Source organism: Bipolaris maydis, assembly GCF_028858645.1.
Source record: "Bipolaris maydis strain C4 unplaced genomic scaffold PSV08scaffold_13, whole genome shotgun sequence".
NCBI classification, from domain to species: domain Eukaryota; kingdom Fungi; phylum Ascomycota; class Dothideomycetes; order Pleosporales; family Pleosporaceae; genus Bipolaris; species Bipolaris maydis.
In genome coordinates, this window is record NW_027093869.1 from 142,096 (window position 1) to 158,395 (window position 16,300).

A 16,300-nucleotide genomic window follows, 5' to 3' on the forward strand; every position below is an offset into this window, starting at 1 on the left:
ATAGAAGGAGCGCCAGGAATCAGAGGCAGTATCGGTCCATGCCACTCCTCCCAACTGTCCGGGGACAGAGCAGAGTGCAGGAAAGGGATACCTCGTAGTGGTGGAACATCAGCCAGCCCCCATAGTCACGCCATCCTCAGCCCCATTACATGGATGTGTGATTTCTTGCTCTGCTGTTGGCCAGGCCTGATCCGGCCGCCCACGGCAGCAACAGGGCAGGGAAGATGAAATCAAGGGGGTGGCATTGCAGCCAAGATAGAGGCGGCAGGAGTCAGTTGGCGACACTGGTGCCTGCGTTGTGTCTAGGGGCAGAGGAGGGTATAAAAAGGGCCCGTATGTCCTGCCAGCCTCTCTTCAACCATCACACCTTGATACATCACTTTTCCAATATGAATTCTCGACTACCCTTATCAGAGCTGCCAAAATCATCAGGGGTGACGCGCCGATCCGGACGCTGTCTCAGTTCTCGACAAGTATGGAAGATATCTGGACACAAACCAGTGCTGACCACCTCCCAAGTGGGATTTAGGCGATCAACGAGGACCGGACACAAACAAAGTCATAGTGATCCCAGACAGCCAAGAAGAGGTCAGTGGCCACCATATGAAGGTGCTTGTAAAGTTGCATCTTTTTTCCTATAACTAATATTTCACAAGATCAATTACACACAGCACCGAAAGCATTCTTCCGACGTTTACTCGGTCGAAGACTGTAATATCATCCAAACCGCTAATAGTAGGGACAAAAGGTTGAAGGAACGATCAATGTTTCTTGGATCACAGCAGGAAAACATGCTTTTACAGGATACTGTTAGTCTTTCGCCAAGATCATATCGTAACTCACTGACGAGACCACAGAGGTTCGATGGATGTACGCCCCATAAGGAAGCGAAACCCCAATCCGGGCTGTTTTTTTATTTAAAAAGTGAATTGGAAGGATCTCGAAGGGTTGGAAGAAATCGGGAGCAAGAAAACCTAACTCTCAAGCGAAAACTCAATAAGAAAAGGCAGGCGTGTTTTGATTACCAAAAAAAGAGCGAAGAACTCGAAAAGGAGAACGACGAACTAAGAAAGGAGAAAATCAAGGATCAAAAGGAAATCACGGAGCTCATCAAAGAGCTTATTGAACTGAGAAAGAAGAACAAAAAACTCGAACAGGTTCGGGATGAATGTAAGAAGTTGTACCTAAAGGGTGACAGGAAGAACGTAGAACTCGAGAAGTTATACCTTAAAGAACATCAAGAGGCACAGGATAGCTACTTAGAGGGAGTTTGTTTTGGCTATAGAGTCGCATCGAGCGAACATTCAATGATGTCGGGAGATAGTTGATGTCAGTAAATAAAACCCTAACCATATCCGGTCTATCTATAGGAGACTCTGGCTACAAGTAAGACTTATACAAAATCTTGTTTTTATGGCACAATGCTCTGTTTATTATTCGTTGTTACTGCTGTTCAAGTTTCGCAACTCATCCAGCCATGCTTTGCGGCCTGCATTCTGTCGATAGTCTTCGTCTCTCACTCACAGGAGCCGTAGAGCAGTCAATACTAGAAGATTTCAGCAAGCTACGAAGACAACACACGACAGATGTCCAGATTCTCATAACTGCCAGGGTTGCCCCCAACCAGTATGGCATAGGATCATGTACCCAACTACACACGACATAATGCAGTTACCTCCCCGGACTTTACAACAAATTTGGCTTAAGCTGTATCGTATTCCTTGGGTAAACGGTTCAATGAATACGGAACACTTTTACGTGGCGAAGCCGAGCCACCGTCTTGATTAGGGGCCTTGTCGTGTCTGCAGAAATGAGAGGGTCACAAAGCAGACATCGAAAACACCGCGGAATCAAGGAACGTGGCATGGCTCACGGTTTTACACAGACCAGGAAATCTCAGCATTCTAGGTGCAGCTGCTAAGCGTACATTTAGAGATAATATTTCACCCAGGTTCAGATTGACAGCTCGTTTTTTGTGCATCGGGTGAGCATTGTAAGCGGCCTTTACAACGAGGCGTCCTGTTGTTGGCTTTTCATACTTCTTTTTGAAATTTTCCCGTTTACACACATTATCTCAACAATCTGCCAGCAAGGTCTGCTTATTCGCTTCCTGCTAAGCGTCAGCAACTAGCATCATCTGAACCATATCATTCAACTTCTATCCAGGTGCAAGTGTCTTCGCTGCTGGCAGAATTGAAGCCGCATTCTTCAGTCACGGTACTGTAAGTGTGAACATTTCATGCTCTGCTGTTTGCAGCAGGTGCTTTGTGACGTATCTCTAACCTCACAAGAACACGAGTCTTGTCAGCTTTGCGCTGGCCTTACAGAGTTCTCTCAATAGTCCTATCATCTTCGCGAACAATATGAACTACAGTCAGGAGAAAGACCGCTGCTTGCTCTGTGAAAAGCATCGATCCGGTAACGCCTCAAAGGAACTAGGTTGGAGTTCGCAGATTTGCAAGAGACCGAAATGTGCTGAAAGCAAACGCCTACTCAAACGCCTACTGCAGAAGGTCTCGGAGTCAGATGGAAATACAAGCACCCTAGCTTTTAAGGTTTATCACTACCACTACTTCAGCCAACGTGGCGAGGCTGAACTGGATCGAACGCCTGCCTATCACTTCGAGCTCCATGCAGAATCGCTTCCAAAGAATGACGGGTTACCGCCCGATTATGGAACACCTGCCCATGTCGGAGAACGTACTAAATTTCATGGTGATATTAGTTTGCAACACTTTGCGAGAGGTACATGACAAGCTTCAATGAGGGTGTTATGGCGCAGTGGGGTTGGTTTATAGCTTATGCACAGGAACTGATTAAGTACAAGAACCATCTCCACTAGACAGACAGACAGCGTTGTTTTGAGTGTGATGAGATTAGGCGTCATAGAGCATGGCGATATGAATTGCATGCTATGGTAAGAACCAAGCTGATCTCTTGGAATTTATAAGCTCTCAACAATAAATGAATGAATCAATGAATGAATAAATAAATAAATAAATAAATGCATGAATGGATGGACGCAACCGCAGCGGTGGGTTTCTATTAAAAAAAATGAAAAGAGACAAAGTTAGCTGAAGGGCCGTGTATCGCCTAGGTAATACAGTCTTTATCTCAGTCGTATTTCACTATCTGAAGACCACTTTAGTGGCTTTTCTCCTGATTTTCTATGTTCTTTGATCCTGCGCAGGCCTCTGATCATATATCACGTTCCCTCATCGTAGCCATGTCGAAGAAGTAATGCCAGAATAGCATTTGGAGTTCTTCAGGGCCATCAGTTTGCTGAATACTTGCTTGCAGATGACACCCGGATCCAAAACGACTCGGTGCTGATGGGGGTATGGGAATGTTGTTGAAGCTTGATAAGTCCGCTGCTGACGGCCGCAGATGCAGTAGAAAGCAACTGCAACAAGGCGTTCCATGTGACCTTGCAGACGCTATGTCGCCGATCTGACTTACGCCTAGCCTGCCTAGCATGAGACGTCGCGCTGGGAAAGAACTTTACGAGATGACGAAGACGGGTAAGTACGCGGCAGACACGAAAGATCCACATGGCACAAAGCAAAGGACAAAATTGCACATGAGGTATGTCAGAAAGGTAGCGCCCCCATCGGCTTACGGATGATAGCCGAAAGTCTCTTTTGGACAGGGCACGGTCATTCCTTGAATGAACTTACGCTTACAGACCGTTGCTTGAGAGTACCAACCTACAATCCGTGAAGCTACTGTTTCAACTATATTCAAAGGACACCCTAGTGGGTGTTGTAGTCGTAGCCCAATCCCGTTTGTGGCCGTGCGAATACCAAAGAGTGTATGAATTCATAGCCACCGGTCCTCTCACCAGCGTATGCACGCATCCCTCCTCAGCTACCAGCCCAGCATGTCCCATCGCCTTACCGAGCCTGGCCAACTGCCCATTCTTGTTGATTATATTGCTGAAAGAACCAAGGTTGCACTACACACATGTACTCTTGTGTCCGGCGTGGAAGAAACGCGTCTTCCTTCTATTGACGATTTCATATTGTACGTCGTTGCGCGATCTTACACCACAGCTCCAGAACTCATCATGTGTATCGTGTATCTCTCACGGTTCCAGGAACGTTTGCCTCCCACTGGCGTCACAATGCGACCGTCTACTCCTCATCGGGTTTTCCTAGCTGCCTTGATATTGGCGCACAAGGTTTACAACGACGACAGTGTGAATAATACTTGCTGGGCGGATTGCAGTGCTGTTCCTGAATGGGGTTTCGCCGGCTTCTCAATCGTGGAGGTGAATTTGATCGAGAGGCGATTTTTGGCATTTCTCAACTGGAACGTACACATCAGTGCCGACTTGTACGACCTAGTCAGCGAGGCAGTTTACAGCACATGCTTCAATTCGCCGAAGTCGATAGAGACGGAGCCGTGCTGGGCTTGCAGTTGTTGTGTCTGCATCAATTGGTGGACAAGCTCCGTACAGGGACTATGGCACTGCTTTGCTTGCCTCACACCGAGCTGTGACGAAGTAGGGATGCAAAAGAAATCATTCTTCATGAAAGCATAGCACATGCTGCAACGGCCTGCTACCAACCAATCCCCACACTGCCCGAGGAAGTGGCATCGCTCGGTCACGACACGCTAGGGAACAGCAAGGGAAGTCCGACGACTAACTTCCATCAACTATTGTAGGCATACATTCCGGTGGCCAAAATTCCATTCCTTCCATGGCTTGGCGCAATGGGCAGGGCTCTAGAATGCGCGTGATATTTCTCTTGCAAATGCATTGCTGTCTCTGCGAAGCACGTCATAGAGGATTGCTGCACTAAACTGAATGGATCGCCGGCTATTTGCAAGGGCAGTACAAGTTCATCGCTGACGTCTTTTTTTGTTGAAGGCCGTGCATACTACGACCGCAGCGCTGGAAAGCACAAGTAGACCGGGGGGGAAGAATGCTGGCACCTCTAAATCGGCAGCATGGGGCCTCTACGGTTACTCTATCGTAGACCCGCCGATGTCTGACTTGAACTGTTGATCTAGCTGCATCGCTATATTCTATAAGAATACATTATCCTGTGCCTCAAACTTAGATGCACCTGAACACTCATGTTGCTAGCCCTTTTGTGATAAAATGTAACTGTCTCACGCTGTTGCCACTTCCTCCGCGCCGCACAACAGGGATGGACGTGCCCACCTCGCTAGCCTAATTGGACGTTAGCCAATGTGGGCTCACCCATGTGCCGAAGTTGTGTGCGCTTCACTACGGAGCATGTTGGAGGTCGCCATTGTTAAATGTGTGAAACGTTAAAGGTGAAGGAAAGACTTGTGGGGTGGCTGGTACCCAGCCACCTAATATTTTCACCTATATATACTCGCGCTCCAACTACCTTAGTTAGCCAATGAATCCATTATCTAACAGCCATCATTTAGCCGCGCAAGTAAGGATTTCCGCCTCTATGGTCGCGCAAGGCCGTGGGATCCGAGCGCCAAGGCATGGGGAACAGATGGCGCCAGGCATACTTGTGGATTATGTCCAGGGTAAGAAGAGATGCTAGCGAGTCATGTATGGGGAGAGCTTATGCACGCCCCTTGTGGGGCGTAAGCACTTTCCTTCACGGTTGCAGCTTTCCGCTTGTGCATGTGGCTGCAGAAGTGTCGCGAAAGTCTTGATACCATTCACTGATTGGTCTGAGCGTCTGGAAGAACACCGGCGCGGCTGTCAGAAACTAGTAACACCAATGGTAGCAACTGCCACTAATGAGCGAGATGGGTTTAGCATCGAATTAAAGATCATCACATCGTTTGCTGCTGACAGGATGGATGCTGCAAATGAGCAGCCGCAGCCGCAGCCGCCACGCTAGCGCGTGCAAAGTTTGGCCCCTGAACCGTTGTAGCGCAAACTGCAAGGATCTGCATGGAGACGCTGCTGGACGTTGTCATTGTTTGGACCTGCCCACCTGAACAACCGGGCATCAGCATGCACAGCTAGGACGGGCAACGGTGGGTATGATATATCTACATTCTGCACGGGTAACCTTCGCCACGGGACACGAGTGCGATCTCGGCGCATGAGCGCTAGAGCCTGCTTGGATTATTTCTTTGCTACCTTTGCCCACAAGATGTCAACCTTCGCTTATAATTTTTTGCCTTGTCCGTCCCAAGCACCGGGCACCATGCACTTCTATCTCTATACTAAAAACATTCTTTACACCATTTGCTTAGATAGACGTATTGCTAGTGCGGTGCGAACATCTAGACAGCAAAACTGTGGACTGATGACTGAAATCTCCCTTGTTAACAATGGGCGCAGCCTGTGGCCGCTCGATGTGGCTTGGCATGCTGTAGTAATCAGGTCTCCGATGGTGACTGCCAGGAGCGGCCTGCCCGCGCTGTGTCTCCGCCCCATGTGCTTCAGAGTAGGAATACCTCCATGTGGATACCGATGCGCCCGACTTGAGTGCGGGAAGGAGTTGTCTTTGCGGTTCTCTGTACCCCTCGACAGTGTTGTGGTGCGGGGCCTTTGGGACTATGTTCGCATGATAAGATTCGAGGGGTAGCAAAGTTGGACGCTGAGAGGGACTGGGCGTCTCGGTCGAGTTTTGTTTTTCAGGAAGTGACCTCTTCGCATCTTCCACAATCTTCTTCATGTTCTCATCCATAATCTCCCTATCAAGAATCAGCTCAATCTTGGGAAGGCTGAACTTATTCGAAGAAACGTACGGCTTTATACATAACACATGAATTGACACCCATTTGCCGTTCTCCACGAATTGGATCAGTTGCGGGTATTTCGGGTCCTGGAAATACGCCCTACCATCGAGTCGAGAGTGTCGAACGTATTCAAAGTTTACTGGTACCCCGTTCATCTTGATAGTATGTCAGTTGTTCTCGTCAAACAGGTAGCAGGCTGTCGGATGGTCAAATAAGGCATCTCCATAACGAGTTCTGGCTCTGCTGGGTCCTGTGGCACAGTTCTTGGATTCGTTGATGAGCCCGATGTGGCACGTTGACCATGGCGACGACCGGCAGTTTGCGACATTCACTAGGGGGGTGAACGGCTCCGTAAGCAACTTGGAAGGTCGCTCGACCTTGTCGTGCTAGGCGGTCAAAGCGTCGATTGCGGCACAGCCATGTATCGTAAGACCTGCTTTCCGTCTGCCCCATAAGCAGCTTACAGGCGCTAATAAACAGGGCGGGTGAGGCAGGTCTGTCGTCCCACAACGCTCAAGCGAGCCTAAGCCTATTATGAACCTGCTTGGACAGGGTGAGTCGGCATTCATGCCCGCGCCGTAATTCTAGCAGCTCATCTGTATTGCCATGCCGAAGACACTGCGGTGCAGCCAAAGCGCTGAACAGCCGCGGCAACGCCAGCGCTGCAGATGGACTTTAGCTGCTCCCAGCGACCGGGACGACAGGATGCCAAGACGAAAAGACAGCGTCATGCAGAAGGAAACTTTCTATTCGGAAGTGTATGTTAAGTAGCTCATTGTATGAATTATTGTGTCATTTGGCCGCTGCGCTCTTGCGTGGGTATTCTTGCATGCACGGAAATACTATGTGGGTTGTTTATCTAGCGACGGCAACCAGCATCTTGTTCGGCACCTGGTATCGTTGTTCGCGCAACGCCGCCAACGGCTTGCCAGAAGGCCCGCAGGGCTGTCCTTTACTAGACACGCGCTTTTTTTATCCCACTGGCCGTGTCGAAACATCTAACGACAGTGTAGGCTGTTTCACCTTACTAAGAACATATCCTGAATGGACACTTCACAGATGGGCCCAAGAATACGGGTCGCTTTACTCTTTTACGATCGGCAACCAGCGCTTTTTGGTGGTGTCGGATCCCGACACTGCCAAATCTCTCTTTCTCAGCAAGGCATATATCTGCTCGGATCGCAAAGAAACGTTCATCAAGAGCCAGAAAATTCTTTAGGGCAGGGGCATCACGTCCACTTCGTATGGAAACATATAGTAGGCCCCATATGCCCATATGCACTGCGCAAATTCACAACCGCCGTCTGATGCTAAATTCAATTCTCAGGCGTAAGCATCGCAAGATAGCGACAATCTCTCTTGATCAGCAAGACATCAACCGGCAAATTCGCGTCCTCGACTTACAAACAACTAGCACAATCCGGGCGCTGTACAAGGACAGTGCAGATGGCAAGCGTATAAATCCCCAAACTCACGTCAGTCGCTGCTCTATTAACTGCATAAGTGCAATCACATGTGGCTCTCTTGGGATTTTTGATGCGCATTCACAAGTCCTAGACCTCTCACGCGAGTTCATGAACATGACTAGCCCGATGTATAATCTAGTTGACTTCCTGCCTGCACGGCTACAGAGAAGCCTGCCGTAGGAAACGAAGCGACGTGGGAATGAACTGCACGGCGCACTCATGGATACCTACTGTCGCCAACTCGAGCGCGTTCAACGCGATATAGAGAACGATGTGCATGCTGGGGATTGCTTAGTCAAGACCATGATCACTAGGAAGGAAAAAGATCAGTTGGATGATCTGGATATGACCATGCTAGCCTCTGCGTTCATGTTGGATGGCATAAATACGACTGGGTCAATCATACAGTGGTTTAGTGCACCGATTCCCTCTTACCTGCACGTACAGCGCTGGGCTCATGAAGAACTCGACCGCGTCGTCGGCCGTGACCGCCTTCCTAATCTGGGAGACGAGGCCAGTTTACCCTATTGTCGGGCCATTGTCAAAGAGGTGGAGCGCTGCCACAATCCGTTTTGGCTGGGCATTCCGCAGGCGGCGAGCAAGGTCATGTTTGTAATGATAAGCTTATTCCGACCGGGTGAATCTAATACTGAACACATGGACCATGCATCACGATCCAGCAAGATGGTCTGACCCTCTGAACTTCCATGTAGGCCATCCCTACCATTATGAGATCCTAATTGTGCAGCTAACGACATCGGCCAGCCTGACTGTTACCTCGACGAAAATTTTTCTTCTGTCCATTCTGCAAGACTAGATGATCCGCGTCTGCGCGACCACTAGACCTTTGGCGTTGGTCGGCGCATCTGTCCCGGGATACTCGTTGCCCAGCGTGAGATATGGCTCGCCGTAACAAAGCTGCTGTGGGCGTTTTACCTAGCACAAGTGCCAGGCCAGCTTATCGACCTGAAAGAGTATGATGGTAGGAGTGGAAGGAGCCCCATCCCATTTGAGATTCTGCTCCCGGCTAGGTTCGAAGGTGTTGACGACGTGATGGCTGAAGCCCAGGCGTAGTTAACTAGGTAGTGTAATCATGTTTCTGCCACACCGATATACAAGCTGTAAAGAAGCAGCAAGATATTTGCCCTGTAGAAAAGATGTGAATGTGATTAAGAGCTAGCGCTCAAAAAGATACTAGAAACAATAGTTTCCATGTTTTGTTCTCGCATGTAATTACAAATTCAAACTCGAAGCATTCACAACGGTTCCAGCCAGGGCTTGAGCACGAGCCACTTTGTCAGACGTATTGGACTCGGCTACATAAACCAAGCGCTACGAAGCTCTACTACATGTGAGCATGTGCCACTGGGGCGTTTAATGCCATAGGTATCTCAATCGCTCAGGATATTACCGCTTGTGTGCCAATAATGTAATTTATGACGCTATATGCTCAAAGGCATACTCGCAGGGAACTATAGCATTCCGAGATTTGAGGGCCATGAGCAGCTTACATCGGCCCCAGTTTTCACGTCCCTCGGAAACCGCTGTGGAAACGCCGCTACTCTTGATTTGCTTACAGAATGGGGCAACTGTATGACCTGTTGTCTCGCGTTAACTTATCCACAAGCTTGTTGACAACTGGATGTAAATGAGAAGGCGATTGCCAGATGCAAAAGCACGACCTGAGTATCTATGAACGCCTCAACTTTGTGCCATGGTATATACTACATGCTGACCATCATACAAAGAAAATTCTAATCACAGTCACGCTAAAAGGTAGTGGTAGAAAAACTGCCATGGAACTAAGGGCGACATCTTTTGAGCAAATGTGTCCTAGCCGTCTTGAAATTCATATTTTGCCATGAGACCTAAGCTATCCGCAGAGGCACGTGCCCAGCGCCGTAAAATACAAAATCGTGTCTCTCAACAAAAAAGACGTAAGTTGCGGTACCAATAGAAACGATGCAATGCTCACGCTGTTGTAGGTGAACGTGAAAAGAAGTGCAAAACGCAGGCCCGGTCTCGTGGCACACAACCTGTTCCTACGGGGCGACGTACAACGCACGATGAGTCAAATCTAGTGGTGCCTGGACATCAGTGCCAGGACAAATTACCGCTCGCAGATGAAAGCGACTACCTGGTACCAATGCAAAGCCATGAGAGCTTTGTTGCACAACTGTATTCAAATGAGTGGTTAAGCCACCCGCGGAGCCCAATGATGCCAGAATACACAAGTCCTTTCGAGGAGGGCTACGCGCTGATGCATGGAGGGCCTGCTTGGGAATGCATGAAGTCGGCGGGTACGCAGAAGGATGGGGGCACGCAAAGCATGCAGGCAATATCCAATGTTAACAGGGGTGCTTAGTTACAAAATATCCGCCCTCTCTGCCATGAAAATAGCAAAGCCTTACATATGCAAGCAAAGCGTCTAGGGGTGGGGTTGCATGCCGGTACAACTGGGCCATTGGTGAAAAACACGCGATAGCGACGTTGAACAATTTTGCGTCGTAAGATATACAAAGTGGATTGATTATGATAAGGCTTAACATAAGGGTGATAGGCTGCTTTGCCTTGAATCCAGCTCTACCTTCCGTCACTGCTCACACCACCCAATACTACAATATATATGATTTAAAATAGTCAGGGTGACTGAGACACGCAGCCAATAGCGCAGAGTACATAAGAAGGGGAACGCATCCTTTGAGAAACCCTACGGTTGTGAGTTGCTTTACTGTTGTCTTGTAACGAGGACTTACGTGAGTGAGATGGTACCGACAGCCACAACGCAATGCCGAGAAAGCACAGCGCAATACCGATTCGACCACTCTGAGGGTCTATATCGTGGCCGGCAAGCATGAACAATGGCCTGATGAAAAAAAGCGTCTGCAGTGACGACTGACAAAGACTTGCCCAAGGCCAATACATGTCCCCACGGTAGGAAACGCTGATATCCGCAAGGTGGTCCACGACAGTCACCGCGAGAGGGAGAATGGCGAACTGTACTACAGAGCCAGTGTCTTGTTCTGCCGTCCATGCCGCACTTTCCATCTGTTTCCATACTCTGTGCACCAGATGAGCGGCGAATAGCTTCAGCGCCACCAAGCAGACTAGCAGTACTAACCACTCACTGTCACTGTGAGTGTTGTACCTCTTGCTCACTATGTCTCGATATTTTTCAGCGTGCCAGTACCAAAAGTAGCAAGTGAAACCGATGGATAGGAGAAGGAGGACAGGAACTCCCCGAGATAGCCACGGGCTGTCCCCTGCCGCAGCCATTAGCCCTGGTAGCGAGTCAAGCTTAATTCCATGAGTGGAAAGCACTATCAAAGCCCCACTCCGTAGGAAAACCTTGGACACATCCATCAGACGATTGGAGTATGGCTGCATCCCGGGTCCTCCGGTGTGTAGGTTGTGAAGGGCGAGACAAAGCGCGCCTGCTGCCAAAGGCTTGGCATAAACACATCCAACCAGGAATGTGTTGGCTGTTGTAGCCGAGTTCCCCGTGAGCATCAGCCTGGTAAGCTCAAACTCAGCAAGCGGGCCGGTAACGAAAGGCATTTGTGATACAATGATTGCCAGCGTCCGATTTGATACCGCTAGACGCATGAGATGATGCGTAACGATCAAAATGGAGTCGATTACTACGGCAAGCTGGACCATTCCTAACAAAATAGAGAGAAGGGTGTCTGCATGGTCTTGTCTCAACCACTCAATAACCATGCCGACAATCACGAGATAACAGAGAAGAATTCGGTGCATAGTTGATATCTCCTCAAGCATATCCTCCAAAGCCCACAAAACGTGTTGTCCAAGCTGTTCGAGCCGATGGGTCATCGTACGAGTTGGGGGAGGCGACTCATATCGGAATCGGGATCGTGATCGGCTTTGAAATTGGGTAGACATGGTTGGATCTTGTAGTGGTATGAATGGAATATTTGAATGATGTGACCCAATGCAACGCGCGACACAGCGTGGTAAAAGTGCTTAGGCGAAGGGTAACACACGAAGAAGACGAGCCTTATAATAAGGCTACTGCACAGTGTCAAAAGTTTACAAGGTCGGATGATTTTGGGTCGGTCAGCGTGCTTCTACAAAGCTGACAGTTTTCGGGGTAGTAAACTATCTAGTCGCCATTTCCCAGTGGACCGCTTCCGCTCACATAGCATGCTGACACGTGCGTGGAGATGGACATGAAAGACACGATGTGAGCTTCAAGCATCAGCATAGCAGAGATTCACGAACCGCAGGGTTGACAGCGCCCTGTCGAACAGTCGCTTGATGTCGCCTCTCTGTAGTACCCTAGCACATGGCCAAAAATATTTCGCATCAGAGCTCTTTGTGGCCTCTGTGCGGTGCTATGCAACATTTGGTCACTTTCAGGATATATACTGTCCACGCTGTAGATGCATGGGATCCTATGCACCTTCTGTAACAATCTTATACCAAAGGCTCTACCGTTGGTAGTTCATTAATTTGAGTAATTAGATACACTGAACTATTCGGAAGAATGCGGCCAAACCATGCACGGAAGTCATGTATACGTCATCGAAACGACAAGGCACAGACTGCAGCCGAAAAATCATCAATGCAGGGTAAACAATTTTCTTGGGGCTGCTCTTGTGAAGCAGTGCCGAACAGGGAAGACACGGCCGTACGAACGTTCGGTGAATTATGAGTCCGGCAGTGAAGCGCTTGTATCCGGCATGCACTGTCGCTGGCTCTTTGTGACGAACGGAACCTGCGGAGACTGTTGCCAGTGTCTGTGCTTATCCTACTTACTAGCGTCGTCCAAACCAGCGGGACGTTAAGATCCACTATGGGCATACCAAGCATCAAGACCCACTATACTTAGGATCCACACCGTGGTCGCGGCTCAACCTGATTATGCTTACGGCTCAGCATGTTCTCGTGCATCATATTTCTGACCATATCATGACCCACCGCGGTGATTCTAGGGACCCACTTCACTTGAGCATTCCTAGAGTGCGATTCGCAGTGCAATACTGATACAGAATGCTTACGTTTAGAATGATGATAGCCTCGGATTTTCACCTCACATCTAGTCTACTCTGCGAGGTTGTGGCATTTATCACATGCGTCAACGTCGCACTACGATGGGCTACTCAACATCCTACTGATGGCGAACCGGAAGTACAAAACCGTATCCCAAGCTAAAGAAGCACGTAGAAAGTGCAATAGAATAGCACAGCAAAAATATAGAGAGTATGTTCTTAGTGTAACGCTACTAAGTATGGCTCAAGAGCCTTCTGACTTTAACGCAGGAAGCTAAGGATGCAGAGACTGGCTCCCCATGCTTCGCCTTCAGGCAGCACGATGAGGGAAAATGTGGAAGAAGAAGTGTCGAATGCAGTCGGACCTCTAGAGGCAAGCGTAGAAGAAGCCGTGGCCGAGGATGTTCAAGACGAGAGCAGAGAACCAGATTCAATCAGTCTAACACCTACTCCGTTGGAGCGCGTGGCTGGTATCGACCACGCTATTGAGGAGCTCCTAGTCAGTGTCGAAGACGCATCCGTTCGGCAATCTTTAAAAGATCCGATTGCGCACGTCGAACTTAAGCTCAAAGGTCTCGTCGACCGGGTGCACCAACCACGGCAAACTGCTACGGAACAAGGTGCATCTATTGAGCCAAGCATCCATTATAATCCGCATCAGTCGGCCAGAGACTTTATCAAAGCGCATAATATGCGGGCGGATGTGATTAGCTCACTCAGTGCGCAGGTGTATAGGTACCGTGCCCAGCACATAATTCAAGCAGAAATCAAGCATCTCAGTGCACAAGTGGAGAGAGCCATGGGACAGGTAATCTGAACTCTGTAATAAATCGAATTTGCCTTTATAGATGTTGCCTAACCAGCGGTTTAATAATCATTATGTTTTATGCCCTATGTGCATCACCTGCCCGCTCGCTGAGGCTGACGTATAGAAACCTTTTCTGTGTGTTATCACTATCACAGTGACCAGTAGCGACAGAGCCATGCGCGACATTGGATTTTCATGCCAATGACTGTGACTTTTGTAACCATGTATAAGATATACATATGATGCTTCTAGTAAAAGTCGTTCTCCCTGATCGGAATTCAGTGGACTAAATGCCAGTCTAAGCGACGTGAACGTACCATTCCTGTTCTGATTGAGTAAAAGGGGGATAGGGTGCAGAATTCTGAGGTGGAAAAAGCATACGAGACCTATCTGGGTGATATGGGCCGCGATAGAGGGGTCTGTTTCTTGGTGGTGGTTCCATTCCGTGCTTTCTTGCATTCTCCTGTGACCTCTTTGACCGCTCTAACTCTTCTCTTCTTCTTAAATCTTGCTGAATTGTCTGCAGCTTTTCGTTTACTTCCTTGATCTCCTTTCTGGATTCAATAATCAGTTGTACGAGTTGCTTCAGCAACATCATAAATGATTCGTCTGTGCTCGCATTTGGCGCGTCATTCCTCGGCGGATTGCTGAAAAAGAGTTAGCTACTATCCCTGAATCTGTATTTTAAATTGACGACAGATGCGCTGCTTACCCTGATGGATGTGCTGTGCCATTATGGTTGGCGCCCATAGGGGAGACCTGTGGATCAATACCGGTATTGCTATCCATAAATGCGTTGTCAGAATAAGGACCCAAGATGGCGGCATAGGGGTCAGACTGGTATTGCTCCATGGTGGTATCTGACAACAGCGAAGACGATGACTGAACAGCATGGAAGCTGGATATTTGTGCTGTCACCCTTGTCGCGTCGGCTGTGCCGTCGCACCATATCGGGCGCCTTTCTCTGCACCGGGAATATTAGGGCGCAATGTGGGTACGACGGCACGCTCAATAGTGGATCTCCATACAACAAAGGGGAGGGTCTAGAAGAGAGGGGACATGCAATGTGCATTACAGTCATCTATATCACTAACCTTTAAGGATGACACATGGAGAAAGGCGCTGGAGCAGGCTCCTTACAAGAATGCTGAGCTATTGCATCTATGAACGGAGCGTCAGCTTCACGTTCACAATGTGCTCGGCGGTAATGAGAGCATGGCTTTACTGGTGGCAGTGGGGGTGGATACGCATCGGCAAACAGTCTGGGGTTTTTTGTTGACTCGGAAAACATACCACCACAGGAGTATCCGTTTTTTAGCAGGCGCTGCAGTTTGCCCACTACAAGCAACGAGGTTTTCACGTATACTCAGGAGGAGCAGAGCCAAAGCCCCGCACAGGCTCTCCGGACCGCTGCTTCCGGGATTTCTACCACCTAATGCAGGTCGTGCCTACGTGGGCAGCCTGCGTGGGATTAATCCTTGGGTTCAGATAAACACTACGTGACATGTCCACTCACAGTACCTTGTTGTGTAGACCCACGTCCCTGCACATGCCCGCATGCATAGACGGTCACGTGGACAGCGTCGATCAGGGAGATTGTGTCATGGGCGTTTGCCGCGCACAGGAGCTGGGTAGTAGTAATCTGCCAAACGCCCTGCTTGCGCGAAGTCAACGTCGGCCACATTAGTCCGGTATAGCGATGGGCTCATCACTGTTGACTGAGTACTCCGCACAGCACTCCTTATGTCAGACCCTGCTCGTAATTAGAGCGAGTCTATCGATTAGGCATTTCGGCTTCTCGGCTTTTCGGCTTTTCGTTCAAGGCAGTTGTAGACTATGACGAAAGCTCCTTTGCACCATCCGGGGTCGCCGTCGCATCGTTTTCTGCATCTTTGCGGCACAGTTTCGCACGATCGAGCGTTGATACTGCACTCGAGCCGATCTGGCTCGGTTGTGTGCAGTCCGTGTGCTAGGTGTCGCGCAACCATCGTGTCGGTACCGAGGAAATTCCCTAACAGAAAAATATCCTGCAAACGGGCGGAGTAAATTTTGCATGGGGTCTTGGCAACTCTACCCCTCAGGGACAAGCGGGCAGCCTCTACTGCACCTCGAGGTCCGGGGGCACATCGCCTCGGCAGTTCCGGGGCCGCGCGCTAGTCCCGCCACTGACATGCCATGAAAATAAGATGAAATATGGGCCTGGCATGTGGCGATGTCTTCACACTTGCCTGTCCTGGACCAAATGGCAGAGTAGACGCGCTAATACGCCGAGGTTGTCCCTTTCAGCCCCGTGCATGCTTCGTATTACCTTCATAACTGATAACCAT

At 49.2% G+C, this 16,300-nt stretch overlaps 8 protein-coding genes across 8 annotated transcripts; 5 read left to right on the forward strand and 3 right to left on the reverse strand.

Moving 5' to 3' along the window:
- Positions 1-389: 389 nt before the first annotated feature.
- PSV08DRAFT_186990 (uncharacterized protein) lies at positions 390-1,328 on the forward strand (the record flags this gene model as incomplete). The annotated part of the gene is made up of 3 exons (XM_014221598.1): positions 390-473; positions 520-588; positions 657-1,328. The coding sequence occupies 3 exons, from the start codon at positions 390-392 to the stop codon at positions 1,326-1,328; spliced, it is 825 nt and encodes a 274-aa protein (XP_014077073.1).
- A 2,552-nt stretch (positions 1,329-3,880) lies between these two features.
- PSV08DRAFT_373487 (uncharacterized protein) lies at positions 3,881-4,508 on the forward strand (the record flags this gene model as incomplete). The annotated part of the gene is made up of 2 exons (XM_014221596.1): positions 3,881-4,335; positions 4,397-4,508. The coding sequence occupies 2 exons, from the start codon at positions 3,881-3,883 to the stop codon at positions 4,506-4,508; spliced, it is 567 nt and encodes a 188-aa protein (XP_014077071.1).
- A 1,550-nt stretch (positions 4,509-6,058) lies between these two features.
- Positions 6,059-6,997, reverse strand: PSV08DRAFT_12351 (uncharacterized protein). Its single transcript, XM_066091817.1, has 2 exons — positions 6,697-6,997; positions 6,059-6,642 (listed from the first exon to the last, which is right to left on the reverse strand). The coding sequence occupies exons 1-2, from the start codon at positions 6,840-6,842 to the stop codon at positions 6,195-6,197; spliced, it is 594 nt and encodes a 197-aa protein (XP_065948261.1). The 5' UTR covers positions 6,843-6,997; the 3' UTR covers positions 6,059-6,194.
- Positions 6,998-7,531: 534 nt separating this feature from the next.
- On the forward strand, positions 7,532-9,227 carry PSV08DRAFT_373489 (cytochrome P450; the record flags this gene model as incomplete). The annotated part of the gene is made up of 8 exons (XM_066093236.1): positions 7,532-7,634; positions 7,701-7,878; positions 7,912-7,944; positions 8,102-8,291; positions 8,334-8,790; positions 8,834-8,862; positions 8,919-8,951; positions 8,997-9,227. 8 exons carry the CDS (start codon positions 7,532-7,534, stop codon positions 9,225-9,227), a joined length of 1,254 nt encoding a protein of 417 aa, XP_065948262.1.
- Positions 9,228-10,014: 787 nt separating this feature from the next.
- On the forward strand, positions 10,015-10,518 carry PSV08DRAFT_250502 (uncharacterized protein; the record flags this gene model as incomplete). The annotated part of the gene is made up of 2 exons (XM_014221593.1): positions 10,015-10,090; positions 10,139-10,518. 2 exons carry the CDS (start codon positions 10,015-10,017, stop codon positions 10,516-10,518), a joined length of 456 nt encoding a protein of 151 aa, XP_014077068.1.
- Positions 10,519-10,793: 275 nt separating this feature from the next.
- PSV08DRAFT_373490 (uncharacterized protein) lies at positions 10,794-12,056 on the reverse strand (the record flags this gene model as incomplete). The annotated part of the gene is made up of 1 exon (XM_014221592.1): positions 10,794-12,056. One exon carries the CDS (start codon positions 12,054-12,056, stop codon positions 10,794-10,796), a length of 1,263 nt encoding a protein of 420 aa, XP_014077067.1.
- A 1,234-nt stretch (positions 12,057-13,290) lies between these two features.
- PSV08DRAFT_354914 (uncharacterized protein) lies at positions 13,291-13,982 on the forward strand (the record flags this gene model as incomplete). The annotated part of the gene is made up of 2 exons (XM_014221591.1): positions 13,291-13,376; positions 13,436-13,982. The coding sequence occupies 2 exons, from the start codon at positions 13,291-13,293 to the stop codon at positions 13,980-13,982; spliced, it is 633 nt and encodes a 210-aa protein (XP_014077066.1).
- PSV08DRAFT_364998 (uncharacterized protein) lies at positions 13,980-14,852 on the reverse strand. Its single transcript, XM_014221590.2, has 3 exons — positions 14,686-14,852; positions 14,291-14,620; positions 13,980-14,240 (listed from the first exon to the last, which is right to left on the reverse strand). The coding sequence occupies exons 1-3, from the start codon at positions 14,823-14,825 to the stop codon at positions 14,222-14,224; spliced, it is 489 nt and encodes a 162-aa protein (XP_014077065.1). The 5' UTR covers positions 14,826-14,852; the 3' UTR covers positions 13,980-14,221.
- Between the last annotated feature and the right edge of the window lie 1,448 nt (positions 14,853-16,300).

Coding starts and splice junctions, on each gene's coding strand:
- PSV08DRAFT_12351 (XM_066091817.1), bottom strand. CDS start 6,842: ATGAACGGGGTACCAGTAAACTTTGAATACGTTCGACACTCTCGACTC. Junction 6,643..6,696: donor CATGTGTTATGTATAAAGCC/GTACGTTTCTTC, acceptor GATTCTTGATAG/GGAGATTATGGATGAGAACA.
- PSV08DRAFT_364998 (XM_014221590.2), bottom strand. CDS start 14,825: ATGGAGCAATACCAGTCTGACCCCTATGCCGCCATCTTGGGTCCTTAT. Junction 14,621..14,685: donor GGCACAGCACATCCATCAGG/GTAAGCAGCGCA, acceptor ACTCTTTTTCAG/CAATCCGCCGAGGAATGACG.